This window comes from Hibiscus syriacus, unplaced genomic scaffold (assembly GCF_006381635.1).
Source record: "Hibiscus syriacus cultivar Baekdansim isolate YM2019G1 unplaced genomic scaffold, ASM638163v2 tig00111318_pilon, whole genome shotgun sequence".
In the NCBI taxonomy this organism is placed as follows: Eukaryota; Viridiplantae; Streptophyta; class Magnoliopsida; order Malvales; family Malvaceae; genus Hibiscus; species Hibiscus syriacus.
The window spans coordinates 137617-162689 of record NW_024063058.1 but is presented as its reverse complement, the minus strand read 5'-3'; the positions used below and the strand labels follow the sequence as shown (position 1 = coordinate 162689).

Here is a 25073-nt window from a genome sequence, read left to right as displayed (position 1 = left end):
AAATGACAATGAGTGACGGCCAAAAACGAGGAAATGTGATCTAATTTAGAGATTAAATTAAAATTTTATCTAACAATCAAGGGTTAAATTAATATTATATCTAAAGTAATGTTATCTACTGTTTAACCCTAAAATTTACCAGCAACCTCAACTTAGCCTTCCCTTAGTCTACCAGACTATATTTTTTCGAAATGACCATTGAAGCTACAAAAATAACTTTGAACATTTCAAATTGTTCTCATCTCAAAATTAGTCTTTTGATCGATTCCAAGTTATGGTCTTCTACCCACTTCATCAAAACCTTCAACCATTCGGATCTTGAAGAGAATGCTCTGATCAACATAAACCAATTCTAAAAATATGAGTTCATTTTTCTTAACCCCATCAACCCCCTTGCTGACATCCCACACCCATCAAGTTCCTTTATTGACCCCCCAACACCTACCACTATCAACTTTTTTCTGCCACCATTATAAAAAGAAGAAGAAGAAGATTTGCATCTATAATTGAAATACCTAGTAAATTCTATGTTAATGGAATGAAAACTGAGAAGTGAGAACAAAAAGAGAGAAAAAAAATAAGAATAATGAGAATGAAAGAAGAAAGGATGAAGATTTTGTGTTTTGACTCAAAGTTTGATGAGTTGTTTCAAATTAGGATGAAATTGAGAGAATGTATACGTTTTAGAGACTAAATTTATTATCATATTAGATTACATCGTCTTATCCATTAAATATTTAACGATAGGTAATTAAAGTAAAAAACGTAATATTAATGATCATTTATGCAGAAAAAATAATATGATAGACGAAATAGAAAAGAGATACTAATAAGGTGATCAATGATGTATTTTACCTAATATATTGTTGCACACAATATTTTCCACATTAAGAATTTAAAGCGTAAATAATTTATAAATTATATGGAAAAAAAGTTGATTATTTTAATGTATAAAATAATGATCTATTTCCCAAATTACCACAACCAAAGAGTGATTGAGCTTGAATTTTAATTAATTCCGGGAATAACATTGATTAGGCCTTTAATCTTGCTGGAATAGATGCCCCCAACGTGACACACCGTATACCTTAGACCTTCCACAGTAAACTTTACCAAACACACGCGCTGTTATGCAACGTCCCTCACGCTCTCAAATAGTTGAATTTGAGGTCTCACTTCATCCAGCCGTCACAACCACACAAGAACTAAAGAGCAAGGGCGAGAGAGGAATGCGGAGCTTCGTTTCTCTGTGAATTGCTTCGGAGGTCTGATCCTATTGATCGCCGGATAATCTATATTCCCATAGACTTCGTAGGGACGTTTTTGGTTTTTGATGGCTTCGGAGGACGTGAAGACTAGCGAAACGGCGGTGTCGACGATCGTGAATCTGGCGGAGGAAGCGAAGCTCGCGAGAGAGGGTGTTAAGGCCCCTAGCTATGCTATACTTAGCATCTGCAAGTCTCTCGTTGCTGGCGGCGTAGCCGGTGGAGTGTGAGCTCTCTCTATCTCTTTCACTCTATGGAATGTTTGTTTGTGTAGACTGAAAATGTCTCCGACAGCACTATTTTTTTCAACTTTCGAAGGAAAACGAAACTGGATCTTTTGTTTAATTTGTCTTTTTACATGCAGGTCACGAACTGCTGTTGCTCCTTTGGAACGTTTAAAAATCTTACTTCAGGTTCGTTTCGTTTTAGGTTCTTTTTCATTTTATTTAGATCAATGAAATTAAATTTTTTTTATTTTCTTAATTAGCTTTTTCTCCTTCTTTTTTTGAATGCAGGTTCAAAATCCACATAGTATAAAATACAATGGTACAATTCAAGGCTTGAAGTACATTTGGGGAACAGAAGGTTTACGCGGATTATTCAAAGGCAACGGTACTAATTGTGCACGCATTGTTCCAAACTCGGCTGTCAAGTTTTTCAGCTACGAGCAAGCTTCAAAGTAGGATCTCTGAACACTGTTCAAGCAATTTATTTTACTGATATTGTTTATTGTTTTTAAATCTAAACTTTACTTTTTCCCCCGCAATATGGATGATCGGTGTATTAGTGAATTTGGACAAAAAGCATATCTAATAATACTGTATCATTGTCTTTGGTTATGCAATTGGAATACATCAACATTATAGTTCCTTGAGAGTGCAAAGTTCTCTTTTCTTTGCTCTGCTCCTATCACGCTTGTTCAAGTTTTGAAGGAAAAGTTTCTATTTCCCTTGCTGTCTGATTGTTCTTTGTTATTGTTTGTGACAGGGGAATCCTATATATGTATCAACAGCAAACTGGCAATGGTATGGTCAATGTTGTCATAATCTATTTGCCGCCTAATAGTCATATCATGTTTTCTTTATATGATACACATAGAACTCAGTTATGTTTTCGGCTCATTTGGTTGATGTCTGCATTCATGGGAATGCTCTGGCTCTACAAGGATGTTATAATGCATATCATGATATTTATGTTAAGATGCACTTAATATCTTGGAAGCTCATATAATGCTTTTCTGTTACTGTAATTAATTTTGCAGAGGATGCTCAACTCACTCCTCTTTTACGCCTTGGAGCTGGAGCATGTGCTGGAATAATTGCTATGTCTGCAACTTATCCTATGGACATGGTACGGGGCAGGCTCACTGTACAGGTATTGTCTCTAAAATATCATTTGTTTCACAGATGCATGATGTTTTACACTTTTTAGTGAAATATAAAGTGGCCAAACATTTTGAATTCTACTTAATTCTTTACAGAGTATTGATTTCTTTTTGAACAGCAACATATTCTTTCTTTGATGTATCAAATTATTTGTTGTTGGTTGGCTGCACATTTAATCATCTAGTTGTGTATATCGCAGACAGAAAGCTCGCCTTATCAGTATAGAGGGATGTTCCATGCTCTGTCCACTGTGTTGCGGGAAGAAGGCCCACGAGCATTGTACAAGGGTTGGCTCCCTTCTGTCATTGGAGTTGTGAGTGATTTAGTTCATCTATTTGGTGTTTCATCGTCAAATAGTTTTGAATACTGTGGATGTAATGAATGCATGCCTCTTGGCCAAAGATAATGGCTTAGAAGAGAGACATGGGGAGAGGCGATTTCTTTCTAGGATCACATAATTATGAGATCCACTTCCATTAGAAAAAAGCTTATCTCCCTTCATAATACCCCCGGCAAAGAGAATGCTTTATTTTTTGTATGTTGATTTGAACTCATTTTATATTTGCAGATTCCATATGTGGGCCTCAACTTTGCTGTGTATGAATCTCTAAAAGATTGGTTAATCAAAAGCAGACCACTTGGGTTAGTCAATGACTCTGAGTTGAGTGTGACAACCAGGCTTGCTTGTGGGGCTGCTGCTGGAACTGTAGGCCAAACTGTTGCTTATCCTCTGGATGTGATTCGCAGAAGAATGCAAATGGTAGGATGGAAAGATGCGGCCTCAGTTGTCACTGGTGATGGGAGGAACAGGGCCACTCTTGAATATACTGGCATGATTGATGCTTTCAGGAAAACTGTTAGGCATGAAGGCTTTGGAGCATTGTACAAGGGTCTGGTGCCTAATTCTGTGAAGGTTTGTATCTTTCAATTCATTTATTTCAAGTATTGATACATGCAGAAACCACTTTTCCCATTTGGTTGGTTCTCTGAAAGAAACTCTAGTTTAAACTTTTGCTAAGGAGATGGGTTTAAAAAGCGGTTGCATGGAGAAGTATTTCATCCTTGATCTTTTGTTTTTCTGATTCTTTCAGAAAAATAATGATCTCCTATTTCGCATTGTCAGTCATAAATCAAATTTAAGAGCTTATAGACTTCTGCATATTATTTTACTTTTGATCTTGATGGGTTGCATTGATATGGGCTAGACTGACATCTAGTTAAAAGTAGCGTATTCCCACAAAAGTTTGCCCCATTAAGCTTTTTGTGTAACCAATGTGAACCTTAGTTTAAAAAAGCGCCGCTTAAGCGCGATTAAAGCGCTAAGCGACGCGAGCGAGGCCCCTGGCGCTTCAGCATAGCAAAAGCACTACGAATTCATTAAGCGGTAGTAATCGGCGCTTTTGCAGTGCTTTTAGCAAAGCGCTAATCGGCGCTTAATCTCGAGTTTAGAAGATACGATTCTGGGCTTTAGCAGATACGGTTTTTGGGCTTATTTAGGGTTTAGCGGGCTATTAAATTATCAGTTTTGGTTTTTTTTTCTTGTAGCTTCACACTAAGAAACGAAATAGATTGGCACAATCTAGATTGAATGACATGGTGTTTGTGAAATTCAATCATGCCTTGGAGCGCCGAGCTAAAAGTAAGGAGACCGATCCCATTCTTTTGCAAGATATTGATGAGAGCAATGAGTGGTTGATGGGAAGAATGGAAGAAGATGAAGATGATGATGAGGCGGTGTTTGTTGGTGAGGATTTGACATAGAGTGATGTTGCTAACGCTTCCGGTGCATATGAGCCTAGTTATCTAACTAGAGCATCAAAAGTAGTGAATGATGGAGCCGGACCATCGAGAAATGATAAAGGAAAATCTTCTTCTCATAATCCTATCTCTAGTAGACCATCTCGTAGATGCTTAGTTGATGAAGATGAGATGGAAGAAGATATTGGAGTGTCTAGTGATGAAGGAGATGATGTTGTCCGAGTTGATGACGATGACAATTTAGAGGATTTTTAGTTATAAGGAATTGAGGGTTTAGAAAAATACTTTTGTTCATCTCACTTTAGACTACTTTTAGTGTAGACCATCTTTTGAGATTAGTATGCTCGTATAGTCGTATGGTTAATCGTATATAAGTATTTAAGTGTTTATAACTTGTAAGTTATAAGTAAATTGAGAATTATATTTTGGTGTTTAAGTACTTATAAGTTTTGAATATATGTATTGACACTTTGATATTTAAGTATTTATAAGATAATTTATAAATATTTTGTATTTTTTTGTGAATTTCGGCCTTTCTGGCGCTTCTTGTGCATAAAGCGAGCGCTTTCGCTTAGCGCTTCGGCGTCTAGGACCCTAGGCGCTTTAGGGCGCTTTACGCTTTTTAAAACCAAGATGTGAACAACTTCTTTCTTCCCCTAATGGCTTTTAAATCTTATAATCCAATTACATCTCTATCTTTCTCTGTACTCCAGCACTACTTTACTACAAGTAGTTATATAGTATTAAAATGGACCTACTTGATTACTTGCTATTTTTTTCTTTAGTGGAATTGAGTATACAAATATATCATCTTAAAATGGTCATTTTCTAATATTTTTATTCTTTTTACAGGTTGTACCTTCAATAGCTATTGCATTTGTGACATACGAGATGGTGAAGGACATTTTAGGGGTCGAGATTAGAATATCAGACTGAAACAGAGCCGATTCAACTTAATATTTATGAGGTGTGGTATTTTGTAGGCCAAGGGGATAGAGAGAGGTAAAGTAGGGGGTGATCTTCTTAACCTTTTTGTCTTGCAAACAAGTTTAGAAGCTTGCACAAACCTTTTCATAATTTCTTCCCATGTTTCTCTAGCGAACACTGCCGCTTTAAACTCCTCATTCACGTGCTGTGTCAATGAGGATGAAGGAATAATTTTAGAAACACAAGTTGTGTGCCTCTGCATAAAAGTTGAGAAGCAATTTCGAAGCCTTCTCTGCGATATTGATTGTGTTTTCTCTGTGGTGTGTAGAACAGTTTATCTCAGTAAGTTTGTTTGATTGAGCATTAGTATGAAATAAAATTCAACTTTAAATATTAGTTGATATCCCTACTATGTTATAGATCAACATGAATCTGGTTGCTCATCTGTCAAATCCAATTCAACATTGTTTGCATTTGATGTTTGGAATGATGTGTGTGCTCTTCTAGTCTCTCATTTTTAGAAATGCTGTCATTGACTCATTCCTTTCCCTAATTATTTCAGTTTCTTAGTTGCATTCAATTTGTTTATTATGCTGGCAATGTTGGTTATCTTGCAATGATAACGAAAGGGATGGTAGGTGCTAAAATTTGAACCTCTCACCTAATATTATCTTTTTATTGATGATGGTAGGTGGCAAATGTCTCAAATTACATTACATTAGTCAAATTGGGTTAACTCATAATCATTCCATTTACCTATTGTTTACAAATTTAGATTGACCATTAGACATGAAGATGCATTTTAGTTGGTTTTAAGTTGTTTCTTGGATGATAATATTTGGACTCGGATAATAATAATTCTAAACCTCTCAAAATGTTATTTATAAATCTACATCAAATAGCATCAATCAACTTCACTTTAGAGTAAGAAAAACTTAAATTTGAAATGTTTACATCAAATCAACATCAATCACTTTATTTTAAAAGTGAATTGTTTAAACCAAAATAATGAGCTTCTTTTGAAAGTACTTTGTCTAGTGAAATATACATATAGTATGTTTAATTAAGTGATGAACCTCTGGCTTGTATATATATGTATGTGTGCTTGTGATAACTTAAGTTGTGATGCCTACGGAATTTAGAATGTTTCATGAGATTATGATGTGTGCTGTTGTCCTTGTAGTTATCATGCCATACCCTAGAATGTTAATTGATGTGAAAATTTTAATATAAAAAGAACAGAAAATGAGCTTCTTTTGATAGTACTTTATCTAGTGAAATGTACATATAGTTTGTTTAATTAAGTGATGAACCTCTGGCATGCTTATATATGTATGTGTGCTTGTGATACCTATGAAATTTAGAATGATTCATGAGATTATGACATGTGCTATTGTTCCAATAGTTAGCATGCCATACCCTGGAATGTTAATTGATATGAAAATATTGTTGGTCTTGTTAATGTGATATGAGTATAGGAAAACATGACAAGTTTACAACATGTTATGTTGTGAAGGTTGAAAATGCTTATGCACTTGATATATGTGATGCTAAATTCATGACTTTGAGAATGTTTGGTATGTTTAAAGTTGTAAGCATGCCATAATTATATAATGAGAGACTTGGTTCTTGTTGTGTAAATTGTGATGACATGGAAATGCTCGTGTTTGATTGTAAAAAGATGTCAGAAACTTGTCTTAGATGTCAAGTTGCATATTTGGTATGAATTTTATGTTTAGTTAGTATTTTCACATGATCAATTATACAAAAAAATTAGAAAGATTGCTTGAGGTTTCGATACTATATAGGTAGGATTAGATTTTATAAGAATGCTTGAATAATCATTGTCCATTCGATTTGTAATTTGAACCACTTGTATATGATTTTAAGGTTTTTTTTGGGTAAATAATTTCGTATAGAATTTAAGAATCAATTATTGTCCACTAGATTTGCACTATATGTATATCTTTTTTTTCTTCATTAAGTTAAGATGATTACAAGTAGTATTTGTTCTAAATATGCTCTTAATCATTTGACAATGAACACTAAATCATCTTGTTGCAGTCGTTAGTGCACTATATGGATAGTTTTTTTAAGGTGTCGATAAAAAAATAATTGTGTTGTTGATCACGTGCCTTTTCGTAATACAATCAATCAATAAAAAATTATTATTTTGATAAATAATTTGTTTGTTAAAATTGTATATAATTTTTAATTTTTTTTGGGTAAATTACGCGTTTAAGATCTAAACTATTAGTTTTGGCTCGTTTTAGTACATAAACTTTCAATTTTTTCAAAATCATAACTAAAGTTTATTTTTTGTTTCATTTTAGTATACTTCTATTTAAACTTTAATGTTATGTTTTGAAAAAAATTTGAAAGTTTAGATACTATAACAGATCAAAATTAATAGTTAGGTATTAAACATGTTAAGTTTTTAACAGTGGGATACTAAAATGAAACAAAAATTAATTATTATGTATGACTTTGATTTTTTTAAGTTTAGATATTAAAACATACTAAAATTGATAGTTTAGGTATTAAATTTGTAGTTTATCCCTTTTTTTTGGGAGTGGGTGTTTGTTAAGAAGCCTTGAAGAGCACTACTTTTGCTATGAAGGTGGGAACCGTGCTCTCGAAGATGCTAAAATCCCTCGAGAGCTATAAACGATGCCGTGTTAATAACAAGATAAAGAAATCGACGTATTCATTCATGTGGGAAGGAATCGATAGTGAAACTCGTTTAGATTGCATTTTTCAATATTTTACAGCGTAGTGAACTGTTTTTCCTTTACCATTGAGAAAAGGCTCAAGCATATTCATACAGAATTCAAGAATCATTAACATTCACAGCACAGCTAATGTGAATATTACAGCAACATGCATCAAATGGTATCATGGGGTATGCATCAATGATCCAACTGAGCCTCTCTTTTTTTTAACTGCAGAGGTTGGGTATGCAAGCACCGCCTTCAGGGTTCTCTTGTTCATTCCATACCCGTCAGGCTACTCGCAGCTTCAACTCTTTTCTATCTCCTGCAGATATGAAAAAGCCATGTTACGCTGTATAATAAGGTCGTCATAGCTATTCCTATCCTTTCGGTGCTCATCTCTTATGCTTCTTGCAGTGCCTTCCCAAATGAGTTTCCTGCCATTGCCCCCAACTTCTATGTTGTAACTGTAATTTCGGGCTTCAACCTTGTCGCCCATGAAATGAAGGAACACCATATAAACCGGGGCCATCCCGAGCTGGAAGGCTCCAAAATGGAGGCAGAAGTGCTGACCATAACAGTGGAATACCTAACATAGATGACAATTAATTATGGCTCAGTTCATAATCAGGATTCAGGACGAAGGTGGTTAAGAAGAGTGCTCTTACCGTTAACATCCGTGAGGCATTTTCTACTTCCCAAGTATTAGACTTCACATAATGATGGTTAAACGTGCATCCAGAATGCATGTCCACCTTGTGGTCATCCTTTAGATGAGGAACAAGGAATGAAATATCACCAAAAACGGCACATTCTGATCCAGTATATAGGCAATTGTGTGGTCTGAAGTTACATAAGGCCTCATGTTCGAGTTTACCATAGTAAGGGGAGATCTCCGGGCATCCAAGCTATGTGTATTTACAAGGAAGTTCGAGCAATTCAGCTACTTTCTCTAGTGCTAGACACCTAATATCATCAAGCTCCTGTCTACAATTGGTGCACCGACTGTGTGCCCTTGTTTTACAGGTTGAACAGAGAGTATGTCCATTGTGGCACTGTGGAACAACAAATCGTTAAATCACCAGTAGTAAGCTGAGAATTCATTATAAGAGAAAGAGAAATCCAGTCTAGTTGTACCAACATTCTAAGAAGGATGAACACAAACAATATACCACAAGACAATCTTCAATTACTTCTGTTATAAACACAATCTTACTGAAATTTCTTATTTTTGTAGATTATGCCAAATATTCAAAAGCTTTTTCTGTGAAATTATGCAAATTGAAGACCTGATTTTATTGTCCAAGATATCCTAGTAAACTGTCATGGAAAAAAGTAAATGCATTGTTTTTTTCCAATTTTTACAGCATGACTACTCCTATTTGCTCCTTTCCTACCCTACTCAGGGAGATGCGATTATAAATTTCATCATTATATGAAAGGATTCTTGCACTGTAATTCTACATTAAAACCAGAAAAACCTACTGTCATAGTTGGAGAAGAAGAAGTGCGAAACAAAGATATGAAATTGGGGATTTCTAAGGAAGGGATAGGGATTTCGAATGAGAAATCGGGGAAAAGGATGACAAAAGGGACAGCAAGTGAGAAACAGGTGATAATTAAAATGATAGAAGTAAAAGAGAAGCCCGATACCTGTTTGGGAGAAGAGGAGCAGGCCTGAAGCAAGCAACCCAATGGAAAGAGAGGACACCTGCACAAAACTGATAAAGCTGTTATGGCAAGGACAACCAACTGGCATAGCTACTAAAATCAGTACCTTGTAACTAAATAAAACACTGTACTGCTAGGAGAATTTTATGATTTTGTTGAATGAGAATTCCTTTTTCTCTAACCTCCCTTTCTCTCTTTTCTCTCGTCTAAAACCTCTCAAATCACTCTACTTCATAACAAATTGGTAATCAGAGCTTAAAAGTCCCACCAAATTGCAGTCTGTTATGCCGAAAAAGAACCAAAGCATGGCAGATTCCACTAACCTTTCTCCAATCCAAAAGCAGATTAAAGATTTATCAAATTTGGAGAAGCAAGCAAAGGATGAAGCTAACCCTCCTAAATGGTAGGAGACACAGGATAGTCGCATCAGTAGCCTGGAGACAAGGATGGCGACGAATCAAGGCTATGTGGAGCAGATTTTAAGGATCTTAACGGGGAGGACGGATGAGTAGGAACCAATAAGTCCTGGAACTGAGCAGGTAAACACTTCCAACCCTCCTAAAGCTGATGGGAAGAAACCGTTGTTAGTGATTGTGGTAAATGAGAAGTCCCAATGAACCTGGTGTCCTAAAATCTAAACCGGGTGAGTTTCAAACAAGTCCCCAGAATCGAATGGGTGAAAACAGTGAGATAAAAACTAACTTAGGGGGTAATGTGGATGAAAGAAAAGGACAGGGATGGCTTCAAACAATTTAGGATCCATGATTTATAGACCCAACATCGAATTACCAAAGTTTGAAGGAATTAATCCGAGGGGATGGATTCAAAAATGCCATAAATATTTTTATCTTTGTAGGGTTCCTGATGAGCAAAGGGTGGAAGTAGTTGCGATGTATTTACTAGGTCGAGTAGAAACTTGGATGGTTACATCATGCAGAAGCATAGGGTGCACTGACACGAATTCGAAGCCGACCTTTGTCATCGCTTTAATGACATGTCATTTCCAGATATTATAGAGGAGCTTAGTAAACTGTTACAAAAGGGGTCATTGGATGAATATCAGGACAGATTCGAGGAATACAAGCCTTATATGTTACTATAAAATCCTACCTTAGGGGAGGAATTCTTTGTGTCCCTGTTTGTTAGTGGTTTGAAAGATGAACTGAAACACAGGGTAATGGCATTAGAACCTAAAAGCTTGGCTGAAACTGCTAAACAGGCTAAGCTATATGAACTCTTGGTGGAATATAAGACCAAAAGACTAAGATCAAACTTTAGAAACCCTCCCTACCCAACCCGAATAGATTTTCCTAGATCTTTCCCGAACCCACCCATCCAGAAAACCAACCCCATTCCACAAACTACATAAAATCTTATGGAGTACAGGAGACAGAATAGCCTCTGTTTTAAATGCGGGGATAAGTTAACCCTTGGACATCAATGTAAACCCAGCAGCTGAACATGATGGAGGAGGGGTGATAACATGGTGCCAGCAGATACTTCGATTGAGAATGTTAAGGATCAAGTTGTTCAAAAGGAACCCTCAAAATTTCTATTCATGCCTAGAAAGGTTGCATTGGCCACAATATCTTGAGAATCAAAGGTTTCATAAAGGGGAAACCACTAAGTATCCTGATTGATACTGGTAGCACCCACAATTTCTTGACTCCAAGATGGGCTACTGACGGTGTTGAAGTAGTCACTACCTATCCCCTTGCAATTACTGTTGCTAATGGTGAGAAACTTTTCAGCTCAACAAGGAGCAATCAAGTAACATGATCGATGCAGAGGTATTCTTTCACATGATTTCTGAGTCCTACATCTAGGGGGCAGTGATATGGTTTTAGGGTCGACTGGATGAAACTCTTTAGCTTTATTTCAATGGAGTTCAGCCGTATAACTATTGACTTTTGAAACAAAAAATGCTCAACAAATTGTTATTGAAGGCCAAGGCAATTCTGACGTATTGCAGCAGATTTCTGGAGCCACACTACACAAAATGACTGCTGTTGATCCAGATTTAGGACACATTTTTATGCTAGACATGGAAGTTACTACATCAGAGGTTCCCACTCCTTTACAACCACTGTTACAAGAGTACAAAGGTGTTTTTGAGGAGCCGAAAGGCTTACCACCGAGTCGAAGTCATGACCATGCTATCACCCTCAAACCTGTACTTCCCCTATTAACTTATGTCCCTCTTCTCTTCTCTCGTCTAAAACCTCTCAAAGCACTCTAGTTCATAACTCCTACCTACAGAATTTCCAAAAATAAAAATCCCAAAAGATACGAATTTAAACTCATACCTCTTCCGACCCATAAAATTTGTCGAATCAATAGTCCTAATTCTAACACTAAAAGAGCAAAGATTTAACAGAGGAGATTAAAAAAATCGAACAATCACTCAAAGGCCAATAAATTAATCTTAAAAACCAAGAAAAAAGAAACAAAATTTAAACCATTCAAGCACTCCAAAGGATTGGAAAATTATCAAAGAAATTTAGAATTAAGTACTGACCTGATGAATAGGAGGATACATAGAATTGGTACAAACAGGGTATTCAAGAAATTCATGGACACTGGTGTTGCTCCACCGAACCGCTGATGACACAATACTGTTGCTGCTCCCATTGTTCCTATGAACCTTCACTAAGGGCACAACTGATTAAGATGATGATAAATCTCATTATCATCATCGATGACATCCGAAGATGTCACACAATCGATGCTATTAAACTCCATGGAAAAAGAGATGGAAAAATTATCAAAATTGACCCGTTATTTCCCAATGGGTGTAATTCCTTGTTGGAAAGACAGGAACTTTGGGTTCACTTTGATGCAAAAACGAAAAGAATGAAATACAGATAAGAAATGCAAGTGAATCTAAATTGCTATTTTCTCTTTAAGAATTGGACCAATATATGGGCTGGGTTTTAGAATAACCAACTTCACATTCTTACACCCAATTGTTAATAAATTTGTGTTTAATTTACAATTTCAGTGCAGTGAACGAGTTAATTATATACACAAATTAAAATCTGTTAAATAATTTTAATTTTAATATTAATATTTAAAAATTAATTAGTTTATTATAATTAATTGGGATATTATTTGTCAAAAGAAGAAAGAGAAACCCCAACATGCGCAATTACCATATTCCATCGAAGCAGCAGTTTCCACGGTAAATCTTGGTAGCTTTATAATTGAAGAGCAATAACTGTTGAACAGAGGGGGAAAAATAATTGAAGCAATTTCTCAAGACAGATAAAAACAAAAAAATATTTTAAAGGAATAATCTTTCCATACCACAAGGTTCCCACTGTGGGTACTTTTTTATTCTTTTACCCCATGTGAAAAAAAGGATATGATTGCATTGCTCTTTCTTTTCACCCCAAAAGCACGCTACTCTGTTGATACATGATTGCTACATGTCCCACTCCGCCATGCTTGAGTGGGGCACCCACTTTTGTTCATTTGCTGGCATGCGCTAAACCAGCAAACTTGGTGAAATTTGTCGATTACTTATTAATCTGCAGAGCCATTTTGGCCCAGGCGGCATGCACCCCAAGTGTCCCTTTATTGGATTATGGGCAAAGAAAAACATCAACGTGGAGGGTGCAAAAATCATAGAGAAATTCAAACTCCAGTTTCCCTTTTGTGCACCTCATCTTTACATCCATCTGTGAATTAACATGAATAGCCCAAGCTAGAAAGAGGGCTACTTCGCCTAACTGCTTACTAGCGGTTCACTGAAAGAGATCCCAGGCAGAGTAAATGAACCAAATTTCTGGAAATGGAACTTAATTTCGACTTATAATTAATTAAACTTGAGTAGATTCATACTTGAAAAATACAGCTGACAACACGTGAGAAAACTACATTGATTGATCTAAACAATCTACCCACCTTTTACCATCTACCTCTCTTCTCGTCTTACATTCAAATCCATGCAAGATTTCTTCTTCTTTGCCTCCGTTCTTAACTAAAATAGAGGCAGGGAAAGGTTTACCCCTTACCCGTTGTTGAAAGATATAAAAGAAGCGTAGTGGTGTCTAAACGCACCCGCGGGGCGCAAACCCAATCCGGGAACCCGCTAAGTCGAAAGCCACCCGGAAACCCTGTTGCTGTATGTTTCCAATTATGGACAAACCACTCATGGTACCCGCGAATGCAAAGCAAAACGTTCCGCTGCTACTCACCGGAATCAAATAATTCGTTGCCGGCAATGACACATCGGCTCCTCTAAAATGCAGTACTACAGTCGGTACCTTCACGGAAGTCTTCCCCGACAAGTCGAAGCATGTGTCGAACAATGAGAAATCGGGCGCCCGCTTCAAATTCGAAGCTCCTATACGGAAAGCATCCCTCAGTGCTATGTAAGCGGGTCGGGTCAAGCGGGTGACTGACGTGCCTGAGTCGACGATGACGCCTCCGTTGCCAGCTCGATCCATTTTGAACAGAGAAGGCGTGACCCGGCGGACAAGCGCCCCTCCCACACTGATCCCAAGCAGTTCAACGTAGTAGAACGTGTCGAGCTTTGGATTTGTTAGCAGAGGTGTGAACACCGCGGTTCGGGGAATGGCGGCGTCACCAAAAATCATGGAGGAGGGTTTAGAGGAAGCGGACCGGTCGACCAAACAGTAAGAGAACTTCCGATTGAAGCGGCGTCCGGCTTGGGTGGGGAATGATAATCTCCCCCGACCAAGGCCTAACAAACCTGCTGCACCGACGAACAAACCCTCATTGTCGTGACCACAACCGAGCGCCACACGTCCAACTCTGTTCCTTCTAAACGTCAGCGTTTCAGTGGAGAAGTCACCGAAGGTAACCGAACCGTCGCCGTAGGATACTTGGTAAAGACACATCCGGCGCTTATTACATCCAGACGAATCTAAACTACGGCAAAGCCGGGATCCACATGGAATACCAGAGAACGAGCGTGATTTAGACGGGTCGAAAATCGGGTCGGTCTGAGAGTAGCAATTCTTGCAAGGCGAACACTGAACCCACACGACGTCGCTTCCAGTATCGAGCACCATAAAAAGATACCTCGGAGGAGTACCGACCCCTAGGCGCGTGAAGTACTCTCCACTACCCTGAGCAAGTCCGGAGATAATAGAACTACTGAACCCAGAACGAACACCAGGCGCGCGTGGATGTTTACGCGCAACCGCCTTCGAAACGAGTGAGTAGATCATTTCGGCACGAAGCGCGTCGCGCTGCAGCCGAAGGTCGAAAAGCCGCTCCGGTGTCTCTTCAGAAGAAAAGGCATCTAAGTGATGCAATTCTAAGTGCATTTCCAGTGTGGTGTTGGAACTAACAGTGCTGAGTTCCGCGATTTCGGCTAGTGAATCTGATTCGGGTTCGGAGTCTATCCATGATAATGTGGGCGGAGAAGGAAGAGGGCGGGGAAATAGGGTTTGTAGCTGTAAAGGGGCGGAAACAGCAGCGGAGAGAGAGAGGAGAAGGAGAAAAATGGAAGAGGCAAAGAGTAGAGTGGTTTTCCATTTTTCTGCCATTGATTAGCGTGAAACCGAGAGCGAGGGATTCGAGTTTAGAATTGGCGGAGAGAATTTAAATACTGATGGAACGCGTGAAACAATAATTGCGAATAGCCAATTAGTGGCAAAAAGCCGAAAGGACTGTTTCACCCTTGTCGGGGTTAGAAATTTGAACCTGTGTTCGAAGGACCCATGAACTGAATTATGAATCCCACTCCAATACAAGGTTCCATTAATCGAATTATTGAGGGTATGAATTTAGTCCATCCAAATTATCTTTCCATTACTAGATCTGAATCCAAATCATTCCACAATTCATTTCGAAATTCTAAAAACTATATCATTTCAATATCAAAAAACCATTTCAAACCCAAACACTAAATTAAGTAATTACATATAAACATTTCGGTAAAACATATGCATTAACATCTGACCCATTGCAAGAATAATTGTGGGTGGCACAAGTAGTTGAAATTCGAATTTGAGTTTGTAAATTCAAATTCGAATCTTTTAATGTCATAATTAGTAGACAATATGTGAATTTTTACGTACTAAATATGCCTTAATTTTCTTTAAGAAAAGAAAAAACTGACTCATTGCAAGAATACTTGTTGGTCTGTTTCAACAAAAGAAAAACAATTGGTTTGCACTGCAGCCTATAGGATTAGCATTTCCTGGGATCTTGCAATCGTCAATGTATAATGTATATAAATAAATAAAACCCTTAATTAGTCACCATTGATGAATCCCATCACATGTTTCTTTTCCCATTAAATGTCCATACTCACATCCCAATCCTCATGCATGTGCTTGTATTTTGTTAAATGCATCTAGTCCGTTGCAACGCTACAAGGTTCTTGTAGCAAGATGACACGATTTCCAGATTTGGTTACATGTCACATCAATCCTTTGCCAAATACGGTTTAGAACATAATTTAAAAAAAAATATTGAAAACCCCCACAAATTAATACATAATCATTAAAACTCTCAACTGAACATGATTCAGGTTTACTATGAAAAGAATATTGGAGGTTCGAATATTTTGTCGAAGCTGATCTTATTCTTATGTTAATGCCGAATTATTGATTTATTTAAATTTAGTTTAGATCAGTTTAAATTACTGGTTTTCAATCAAATAAAGGGTAAACTACACTAATGTACACTAAGCTTTGGGTAAGTTTTCATTTTTTCCATTAAACTTTTAAAAATTACAAATTAATCATTAATGTTATCTATTTATAACAAAATAATCATTTGAAGTTAACAAATGTTAACCCTAATTATGAAAAGCTGAGGTGGACCGTTAAACATTGGAGATCTCATTCGACTCCTGTTAACCAGTGCTTCAAATAATTGCAACAGTAAAGCCCACCCTTCAAATAAATTTGTTACTATGTGATAATATTAAATAAATCCGAATAGAGAGTGAAGGTGACGATCATGAGTTAAATCAGGGGCCACCACGTTTTTGCAGCATATGCGTTGGAAAAGGGACGTAGGTAGGTTCATGTCATCATTTTTGGTACTGAACTTTACTATAAAATAAAATAATAAACTTCGCTACATCTAATGACTACATGAGGAACCCTCTTTTCTTCTCTGAATTTTGACAAAGCATCATAGTGAGGTCTAAATATCTGTTTGTTTTATGTATATTAATTTGTTTTGCAATCGGCTATTTAATGAGTTTGAACTCAATTGACTATTTTAACTTGTGTGGTGTGGCTTAATCTTAGTGGTAAGAATAGATTGCAAGCTCAACATATAAGACACAATAAAATCTCAATAAGATTAATATTGTTCTTCTTTGGTCCGACTTCCCGCAGACATACTACTCTTTGCGTTAATTGAAGAAATGCAAATGTTTGTCATTTCTATTTTCATGAGCTCTATTAGATTCGGTACTACATTAACTAATTAATTAATCCCATCAATTCAACACAACTGATAAACAAATAAATTTAAGCTTGAAATCTAAAACCAGCACTAGAAAAGCATTCGAGGAGTACACGTGATAGAATCCGAGAGCATCGCATCGAAGGTGCTGTTGTTGTTTACTCGTTTACAGGAAGGAGTAGCTGTGTGGTACCAATTTTCTCGATTAGGTGCTCTTGAATTTGTGATTTATACGTTGATTGATAGCTGGATTCTTTCTCATTGTTAACCAATGGTGTTTCATGGCCATCCAAAGTTTTGCCTACAGAGTTATCTTGCAGCGTAAATAATACATGCAGTACAGAGTAGATTATATGTTTTAGTGGCTATTTTGCGAGTTTCTATAAGTGGGTGACAACAATGAAATTTTTTGAGTTATTTGTAGCGTAAATAATACATATAAACTTGTGATATACCACCATTATCTAATGATTTAGTGGCTATTTTGTGAGTTTTTATATTTGGGTCACAACAATTAAATTTTGTATAGTTCGATGATTTGGTTTACCTTTAAAATAATTTAGTCCTAGTGGATCGTGCCTAGAAGTGTAAAAAAAATTCGAATATCCGATTTTGCGCAAAAAATATCCCAAATCAGATTTGGGAAAAATCGGTTTTTTTAAACTGGATCGGATATTTTAAAACCGGATAGTATAACCGGTTTGGGAAAAAATTAGATGACCGGTTTTTTATCCGAAAAAAATCCGGTTTGGGATTTAAAAACTAGCTGTTACTATAACCGGTTTGGGAAAAAATTGGACGATCGATTTTTTTACCGAATTAAAAACCGTTTTTTTTCAAACCGAAACCGGTTACACCATCCGGCCCTCTAAACCGGTTAAGATCCGAACCGGATTTTTGGCTATGTGAAAAAACCGGATCGGATTTAAATGCGAATTTGTACATCCCTAATCGTGCCTACCAGCTTGGTCCAACAGTAGCTTGGCTGACTAGTTTATTTAACAATATATACTATTTATAGCACAGCAGCCAATGCCATGGCAAACTAAACAGTAGAAGAGTGCCCGTCTCTTCCATCACTACAACTTCAATCTACCAGTTGAGCAGCTTCTACAGGGTAAAATACAGATATTTACACTATTGTTCTCATTTTTCAATCATAAAAACTATACATTAGAGATGCATTGTCCAAATGATGACTGTTGAAGCGATGATTTTTCAATATGAAATTTAAGAATAGTAGAACAGATATAATCAGAGTCCTAGAACTCGAAGCTTAAGGAACAAGCAAGTTTCTTAAGCATCTTGTTTTTTCAAAATAACAGCGAAAGCCCTGTATGAACAGCTAACCCAGTTATTGGATTCTCTAGTAGATGAAGAAGTAAATGACCAAAACTTAGTTTCACAAGCAATGGATAAAGGAAGTAACTGCCTGAATAGGCTGCAAAACTTAATAGCAGAATGGCATGGCAGCTATGTCTCATAAATGCATATCTCTTTCTATCTCTAAGAATAATGCGTGTTATGTTTTCACCACCACATTGATTTCCACATTACATTATATGCAGATTCATATCCATCTCTGTTTGAATCGGATAGCAAATAAATGTGAATTTGGAGAAAATTTATGATGGTTCTGATATGGTCCTTTTGTCAGAATTACTTGAACAACATAAAGTCATAAATCAACCAGTATATTTATATTTTGAACAATAGAATGGATGCAACATGAAGATGCACAACTTGGTTACTGACATGAATTTATATTGAATATATCTAAAGAAGGGGATTGCATTAGCAGATAGACGTTATTACAGTAGAAGGAACTTAATGAAATTAAAGGAGGTGGGAAGAGGGTTGAGAAGGATAAAGAACCCAAAACTACTTCAAAGAATATCCATTATTTCATAAGGGGATAAGCACAGTGGCATGAGTAAGCACTAACTTTCCCCCTTGCATAAATTTTAACTGAGTGGTGTTCTAAAAGGCCAAAAGGAAGATGAAAACCTGAAAGGGTGCAAAAGTTGAGGAGAAATTACAGAACAAGGACATTATTAGGGCAAATCAAAGACATTAAAGATATAGTAAATTATACCTGGGCATGCCTTAGCTTTTCTCTACATTAAATTTAAAAAGAAAATGCCAGTGTTTAAACTACACGATGTCATTGTGTTATGATTTAGGATAAGAAATAGAAGAATTTTAGGGATTTCAGAAAATAGAGAGATTTAGGTACAGGAAAAAGTTCTTCATTCATAAGATAATTCCTTAAAGGGTCGGTACACATTATGTATATACAATGCAAGCTGTCAAAACAGCATCTCTAACAAAATAACCAACTCTACTGACTCACCATATTCATATCTCTCCTAATATTCTTCTAACAGACTCAAGCCCATTTAGAAGCCCAAAATTAAATAATATTGGATATCAAAATATACCCACTAACCTCCCCATATATCTCAGCCGTTTCCCTAATTTTCCCTCGATTCCCAATCTCAATTATAACATCAATCCCTAGCCCCTTTTCCAATCCCTAATGTCCTTCGATTCTTCTCCCAATTACTACTGCTGTCTCCTAATCCTTTCTTCGAAATCTCTCCCAAATCACCACGATCAAACCCTAATTTCCCTGCCATCATAACAATACCCCCTCCTTCAGAAGATTCTTGTCCCCAAGGATCGAATTGAGGAAATTGTTGTCGCAAAACCGTGTAGTCTTCCCAGGTTGCTTCTGTTTGTTCCATATTCGTCCATTGAATGAGCAATTGAATGACTGCTCTATTCTGCCTTGTAATCACTCGTTGATCCAAAACAAGGGCTGGATAAATCTTCAGTTATCCATTCGACGCTACCTCAAGAGGATCGATCGAGATAAGTCCTTTTCTCCCTACTTTCTTCTTAAGTAAACTTACGTGAAAGACTGGATGTATCTTCGAATTTACAGGCAGTTCTAATTTGTAAGCAACCTGACCAATTCTACTTTGAATTTTGTAGGGTCCAAAATAACGGGCAGCAAGCTTCAAATTTCTTCTGAGGGCCAATGATGTTTGTCTGTATGGCTGGAGTTTCAGGTAAACTTCATCACCAATTTAAAACTCCCTATCTGTTCTATGTTTGTCACTCATATGCTTCATTCTATTAGTAGTTGTCAGTAATTGCTCCATCAATAATGAATTCAACTGTTCTCTGTGTTGCATGACATCTTGCACTGCCTGTACTCTAGAGTCTGTTGTCCATGTCACAGTAGGGGCCTTATATCCATATACAGCTTCAAATGGTGTCATCTGTAGAGCAGAGTGGTAATTAGTGTTGTACCACCACTCTGCCATAGGTAACCATTTAGACCAAGTCTTAGGTTTCAAAAAACACATACTCCTCAAATACTGCTCTAAGCATTGATTCAATCTCTCTGTTTGACCATCTGTCTCAGGATGATAAACAGTACTAAATAATGTAGTAGACCCCAATTGTTTCATTAATTCCTACCAAAACAGACTAGTGAAAGACTTATCCCTATCAGAAATTACCACTTTAGGAGGACCATGTAACTTATAAACCTGATCAAGATAAACTCTAGCAACTTCCAATACTATATAAGGATGAAATAATGGCATAAAATGAGCATACTTAGTGAATTTATCAATCACCACCAAAATGCAATTATACTTTGTTGAAGATGGCAAACCTTCAATGAAGTCCATTGTAATTACTTCCTAAGCATTGTTTGGGACTGGAATAGGCTGTAACAAACCTGGCTTAGCAATATGTTCTGTTTTAGTCCTCTGACACACATCACACTGTTGGATATGCTCTTGAATTAAAACTTTCATTCTTAGCCAAAAAAATAAGACTTAATTTTCTGATAAGTAGCTTGAATACCTGAGTGACCTCCTTGTGGTGAATCATGCAAAGCCACAATTATATTCTATCTAAGATCCCCCTTGCTGCCCATATAAATCTTCTTTTTAAAATACAAGACTCCTTTCATTAATTTCCAGTCTTGTAGTTGATCTGGATTAATAACCAGAATAGGTATTTTCTCTTGAGATATATCATCTTCTTCATAACTCTTTTCAATATCATGGACCCAAGTAGGAGTTATAACAGTAACTCCCATTTGAACAAATTCACCAGAATCCAATTGTTGTCTAGAGAGTGCATCTGCAGCTTTGTTAGATTTACCCTTCCTATACTAAATAATATAATCCAACCCCAATAACTTTTTCAGTCCCTTCTTCTGGATAGTTGTAGTTAGCTTCTGCTCAAGTAAATGTTTTAAGGGCTCATGGTCTGTTTTAATGATAAAAGAACCACTCTCTAGATAATGCCTCCAATGAGAAACTGCCATCAAAATGACCAAATACTCCTATATATTGATAGATCTTCATGTTTAGGACCCAAAACTTTACTCAAATAGGCTATAGGTCTCCCTGCTTGAGAAAGAACAACTCCAATCCCTTTGGAACTAGCATCAGTTTCCAAAAAAAATTCTGCTCAAAATTAGGCAAAGCCAAAATTGGAGCATTGCACATAACTTCCTTTAGCTTTTCAAAAGTTGTTATAACTTCTTGAGACCAATGAAACCCATCATTTTTCAAGATATTGGTTAAGGGCTTACTCAGTTCCCCATATCCTCTGATAAATTTTCTGTAATATCCAGTTAAACCCAAAAATCCTCTCAAAGCTTTCAGATTTTTAGGCAAAGGCCACTGCTTCATTGCTTTAATTTGTTAGGATCTGTTGCCACCCCATCAGCTGATATTAAATGCCCTAAATATTCCACTTGCTGCTGTCCAAAGAAGCACTTACTCCTTTTAGCATATAACTGGTTTTCCAACAGCACCTCCAACACAGTTCTTAGATGCTGTTTATGCTCTTCCATACTAGGACTGTAAACCAATATATCATAAAAAAATACAAGAACAAACTTCCTTAAGTATGCTCCAAACAAATCATTCATCAAAGCTTGAAAAGTAGCTGGAGCATTAGTAAGGCCAAAAGGCATGACTTTAAATTCATAGTGTCCTTGATGAGTCCTAAAAGCATTTTTGCAAATATCTTCATCCTTGATTCTAATTTGCCAATATCTGGACCTCAAGTCAATTTTTGAAAAGAAAGCAGCCCCATTTAGTTCATCTAACAAATCCTCCACTATAGGAATAGGAAACTTATTTTTAACTGTAGCAGAATTAAGTTTCCTATAATCCACACAAAATCTCCAAGTTCCATCTTTCTTTTTAATAAGTAAACATGGGGAGGCAAAGGGACTTTTACTCACCTGAATAATAGAAGAGGACAGCATTTCAACAACATGTTTATCCACTTCAGCCTTATGATGATGAGCAAATCTATAAGGTCTAAGATTTACTGGTTGTGTTCCTTGCTTAAGGACAATTGCATGATCATGTTTCCTTCTAGGAGGCATTCCCATTGGTTCTTCAAATACTTCTTTAAACTCATCTAATAAGTCTTGTAATTTCACAGTCCTCAACTTCAGCACTGAGCAAATAGATTTCTCCATTCAATTCAGTGTCTTTTTCAGCTAGCTTCTATAATTTCTCCCCTTTGATGGGTCTAATTAATGGCAGCTTTTGAGATTCTTTTATAACTACAGTTTCCCCATCCTTCTCAAAACTGATGGTCTTATCTTTAAATTCCATCATGATAGGACTGCATTCTTCCATCCAATCTACCCCCAACACCATGTCACTACCTCCCAGAGATAAAACTCTGAAATCATGCTGAAAATCATAGTCTTGCATCTTCCAACTCACTTTATTGTTTCTAGCAGTACTAAATAGTTTCTCACCATTAGCTACTGTAATAACTAAGGGTTGTGTATGAACCAATTCAATCCCTTCCTTTGCCCACTTAGGAGTTACAAAGCTATGAGTGTCGCCACTATCAATTAACACATTAATAGGCTTCCCTCTGATAAAACCTTGAATCCTCAAGGTAGTATGTCCCATATTCCCTGTGATAACATTTCTAGAAATTTTCAGGGCTTCCTTAGCTTGATCTTCCACCTCCCCATTCTATCCTTCTGTTAATTCCTGTTCTACAACTTCAACAGGCTCTTCTTCCTCCATACAATTCAATTGTCTTCTTTTACACTGGTGTCCAGGAATAAATTTCTCTCCACATTTGAAACACAAATTGTGATTTCTTTATATTCCAATAGACTCTGCCTTGTGTTTGTATTAGGAGGGACTGATTTAGGCAAAAAAGTCTTAACTCCACTGTTCTGTTGACTATTTGAAGGTGTAAGAAAAAAATTTGGCATGAGCTTTAAACTTCTTTCCTTCAATATCATTAGCCAACTCATATAACTTAGCTTGCCTATAAGCTTCAAATAAATTATTGGGCTCTACACTTTCACCTTATGTTTTAATTCTTCATTGAGTTCACTGATAAAACTGAAAAAAAGTACTCCTCCCCCAAATACATGTTTTATTGTAGCAAATAGGGTCTTAACTCCTCAAATCTTTCCTGGTACTCCTCCACACTCCCCTTTTGCATTAGCTTATTGAATTCTTCAATAACATCAGAATAAGTTCTGTCACAAAATATGACATAAATCAGCCTCAAATTCATGCTAAGTAACCCTATGCTTCTGCATCATATACCCATCAAACCAAGTTTCAGCTCTCCCAGTTAAATACATGGCAGCTACTTCCATTTTCTGCTCCTCTAGTATTCCCAACAAATTAAAAACTTCTGACATTTCCTAACCCAACCCCTGGAATTACTACCATCAAACATTGATAATTCCAATTTTGGTCTAGGTAACACATAACCTGTGTTCCCAAAAGGATTTTTACAATAGTTTCTAGTGTCCACATTTTCATCTCCTCCCCCTTACTCTCACTAGAACTCCCTATCGTATTTTCTTCCTGCAACTTAGGATTAGAAGATTGCTGACCAATAAACCCCACAGGTTTAGAGGTTAATATCCCTAGTTCATTAGGTTGGAAGGTATACTTCTCATGCTCGCTTAAAACCGTAATTAAACATGGATGCTTACCTTCATTTTTGTTTTGTATTACCGCTGCTGGTGGTTGTTTCTTCACTGTCTGAGGTGAATCTTTCTCATCAGCTGCCTGATTGACCAGCTGTAAGATCCTATACAAATACCCTCTGTTCTCAGTCATTCCCTCTTCCAATGTTTGAATCCTTCCTTCCAGCTCTGCCTTCTGCCCAGCCCACCAGGATGGTAAGGTCTCCTCCTTCACCTCCAGTGCTACTTGTTCTGGTACCTCTTTGGTTCCAGTTTTCTGCATTTTTCTTACCTTTCCCAGTGTGAACAATTGATTTTGGATCAAAAAACTCAGCTCTGATTACCAATTTGTTATGATTTAGGATAAGAAATAGAAGAGTTTTAGAGATTTCAGAAAATAAAGATATTTAGGTACAGAAAAAAGTTCTTCATTCATAAGATAATCCCTTAAAGGGTCAGTACACATTATGTATATACAATGCAAGCTGTCAAAATAGCATCTCTAACAAAATAACCAACTCTGCTGACTCACCATATTCACATCTCTCCTAATATTCTTCTAACAGACTCAAGCCCATTTAGAAGCCCAAAATTAAATAATATTGGATATCAAAATATACCCACTAACCTCCCCATATATCTCAGTCGTTTCCCCAATTTTCCCTCGATTCTCAATCTCAATTATAACATCAATCCCTAGCCCCCTTTCCAATCCCTAATATCCTTCGATTCTTCTCCCAATTGCTGTTGCTGTCTCCCAATCCTTTCTTCGAAATCTCCCCCAAATCACCACGATCAAACCCTAACTTCCCTACCATCATAACACATTGTCATCCAATTCAACCGATTAATGACACAATATAGCATGCTCATGCCATGAAAATTGGATCCTAGTTTCTAAATCAGATAGTTGTTGCCTAAGAAAAGTTCTTTATGCATCATGTGTTGAAATCCCTAA

General features: G+C 36.8%; 2 protein-coding genes and 1 pseudogene across 2 annotated transcripts; 1 reads left to right on the top strand and 2 right to left on the bottom strand.

The window, feature by feature from the left end:
• Positions 1-1205: 1205 nt before the first annotated feature.
• On the top strand, positions 1206-5697 carry LOC120158496 (mitochondrial adenine nucleotide transporter ADNT1). Its single transcript, XM_039169317.1, has 8 exons — positions 1206-1491; positions 1630-1678; positions 1781-1944; positions 2253-2290; positions 2527-2639; positions 2850-2963; positions 3219-3563; positions 5261-5697. Exons 1-8 carry the CDS (start codon positions 1334-1336, stop codon positions 5342-5344), a joined length of 1065 nt encoding a protein of 354 aa, XP_039025248.1. The 5' UTR covers positions 1206-1333; the 3' UTR covers positions 5345-5697.
• A 2419-nt stretch (positions 5698-8116) lies between these two features.
• On the bottom strand, positions 8117-12594 carry LOC120158502 (annotated as a pseudogene).
• A 912-nt stretch (positions 12595-13506) lies between these two features.
• Positions 13507-15262, bottom strand: LOC120158492 (aspartyl protease family protein 2-like). The gene has a single exon (XM_039169313.1). It carries the CDS (start codon positions 15234-15236, stop codon positions 13770-13772), a length of 1467 nt encoding a protein of 488 aa, XP_039025244.1. The 5' UTR covers positions 15237-15262; the 3' UTR covers positions 13507-13769.
• Positions 15263-25073: the final 9811 nt, after the last annotated feature.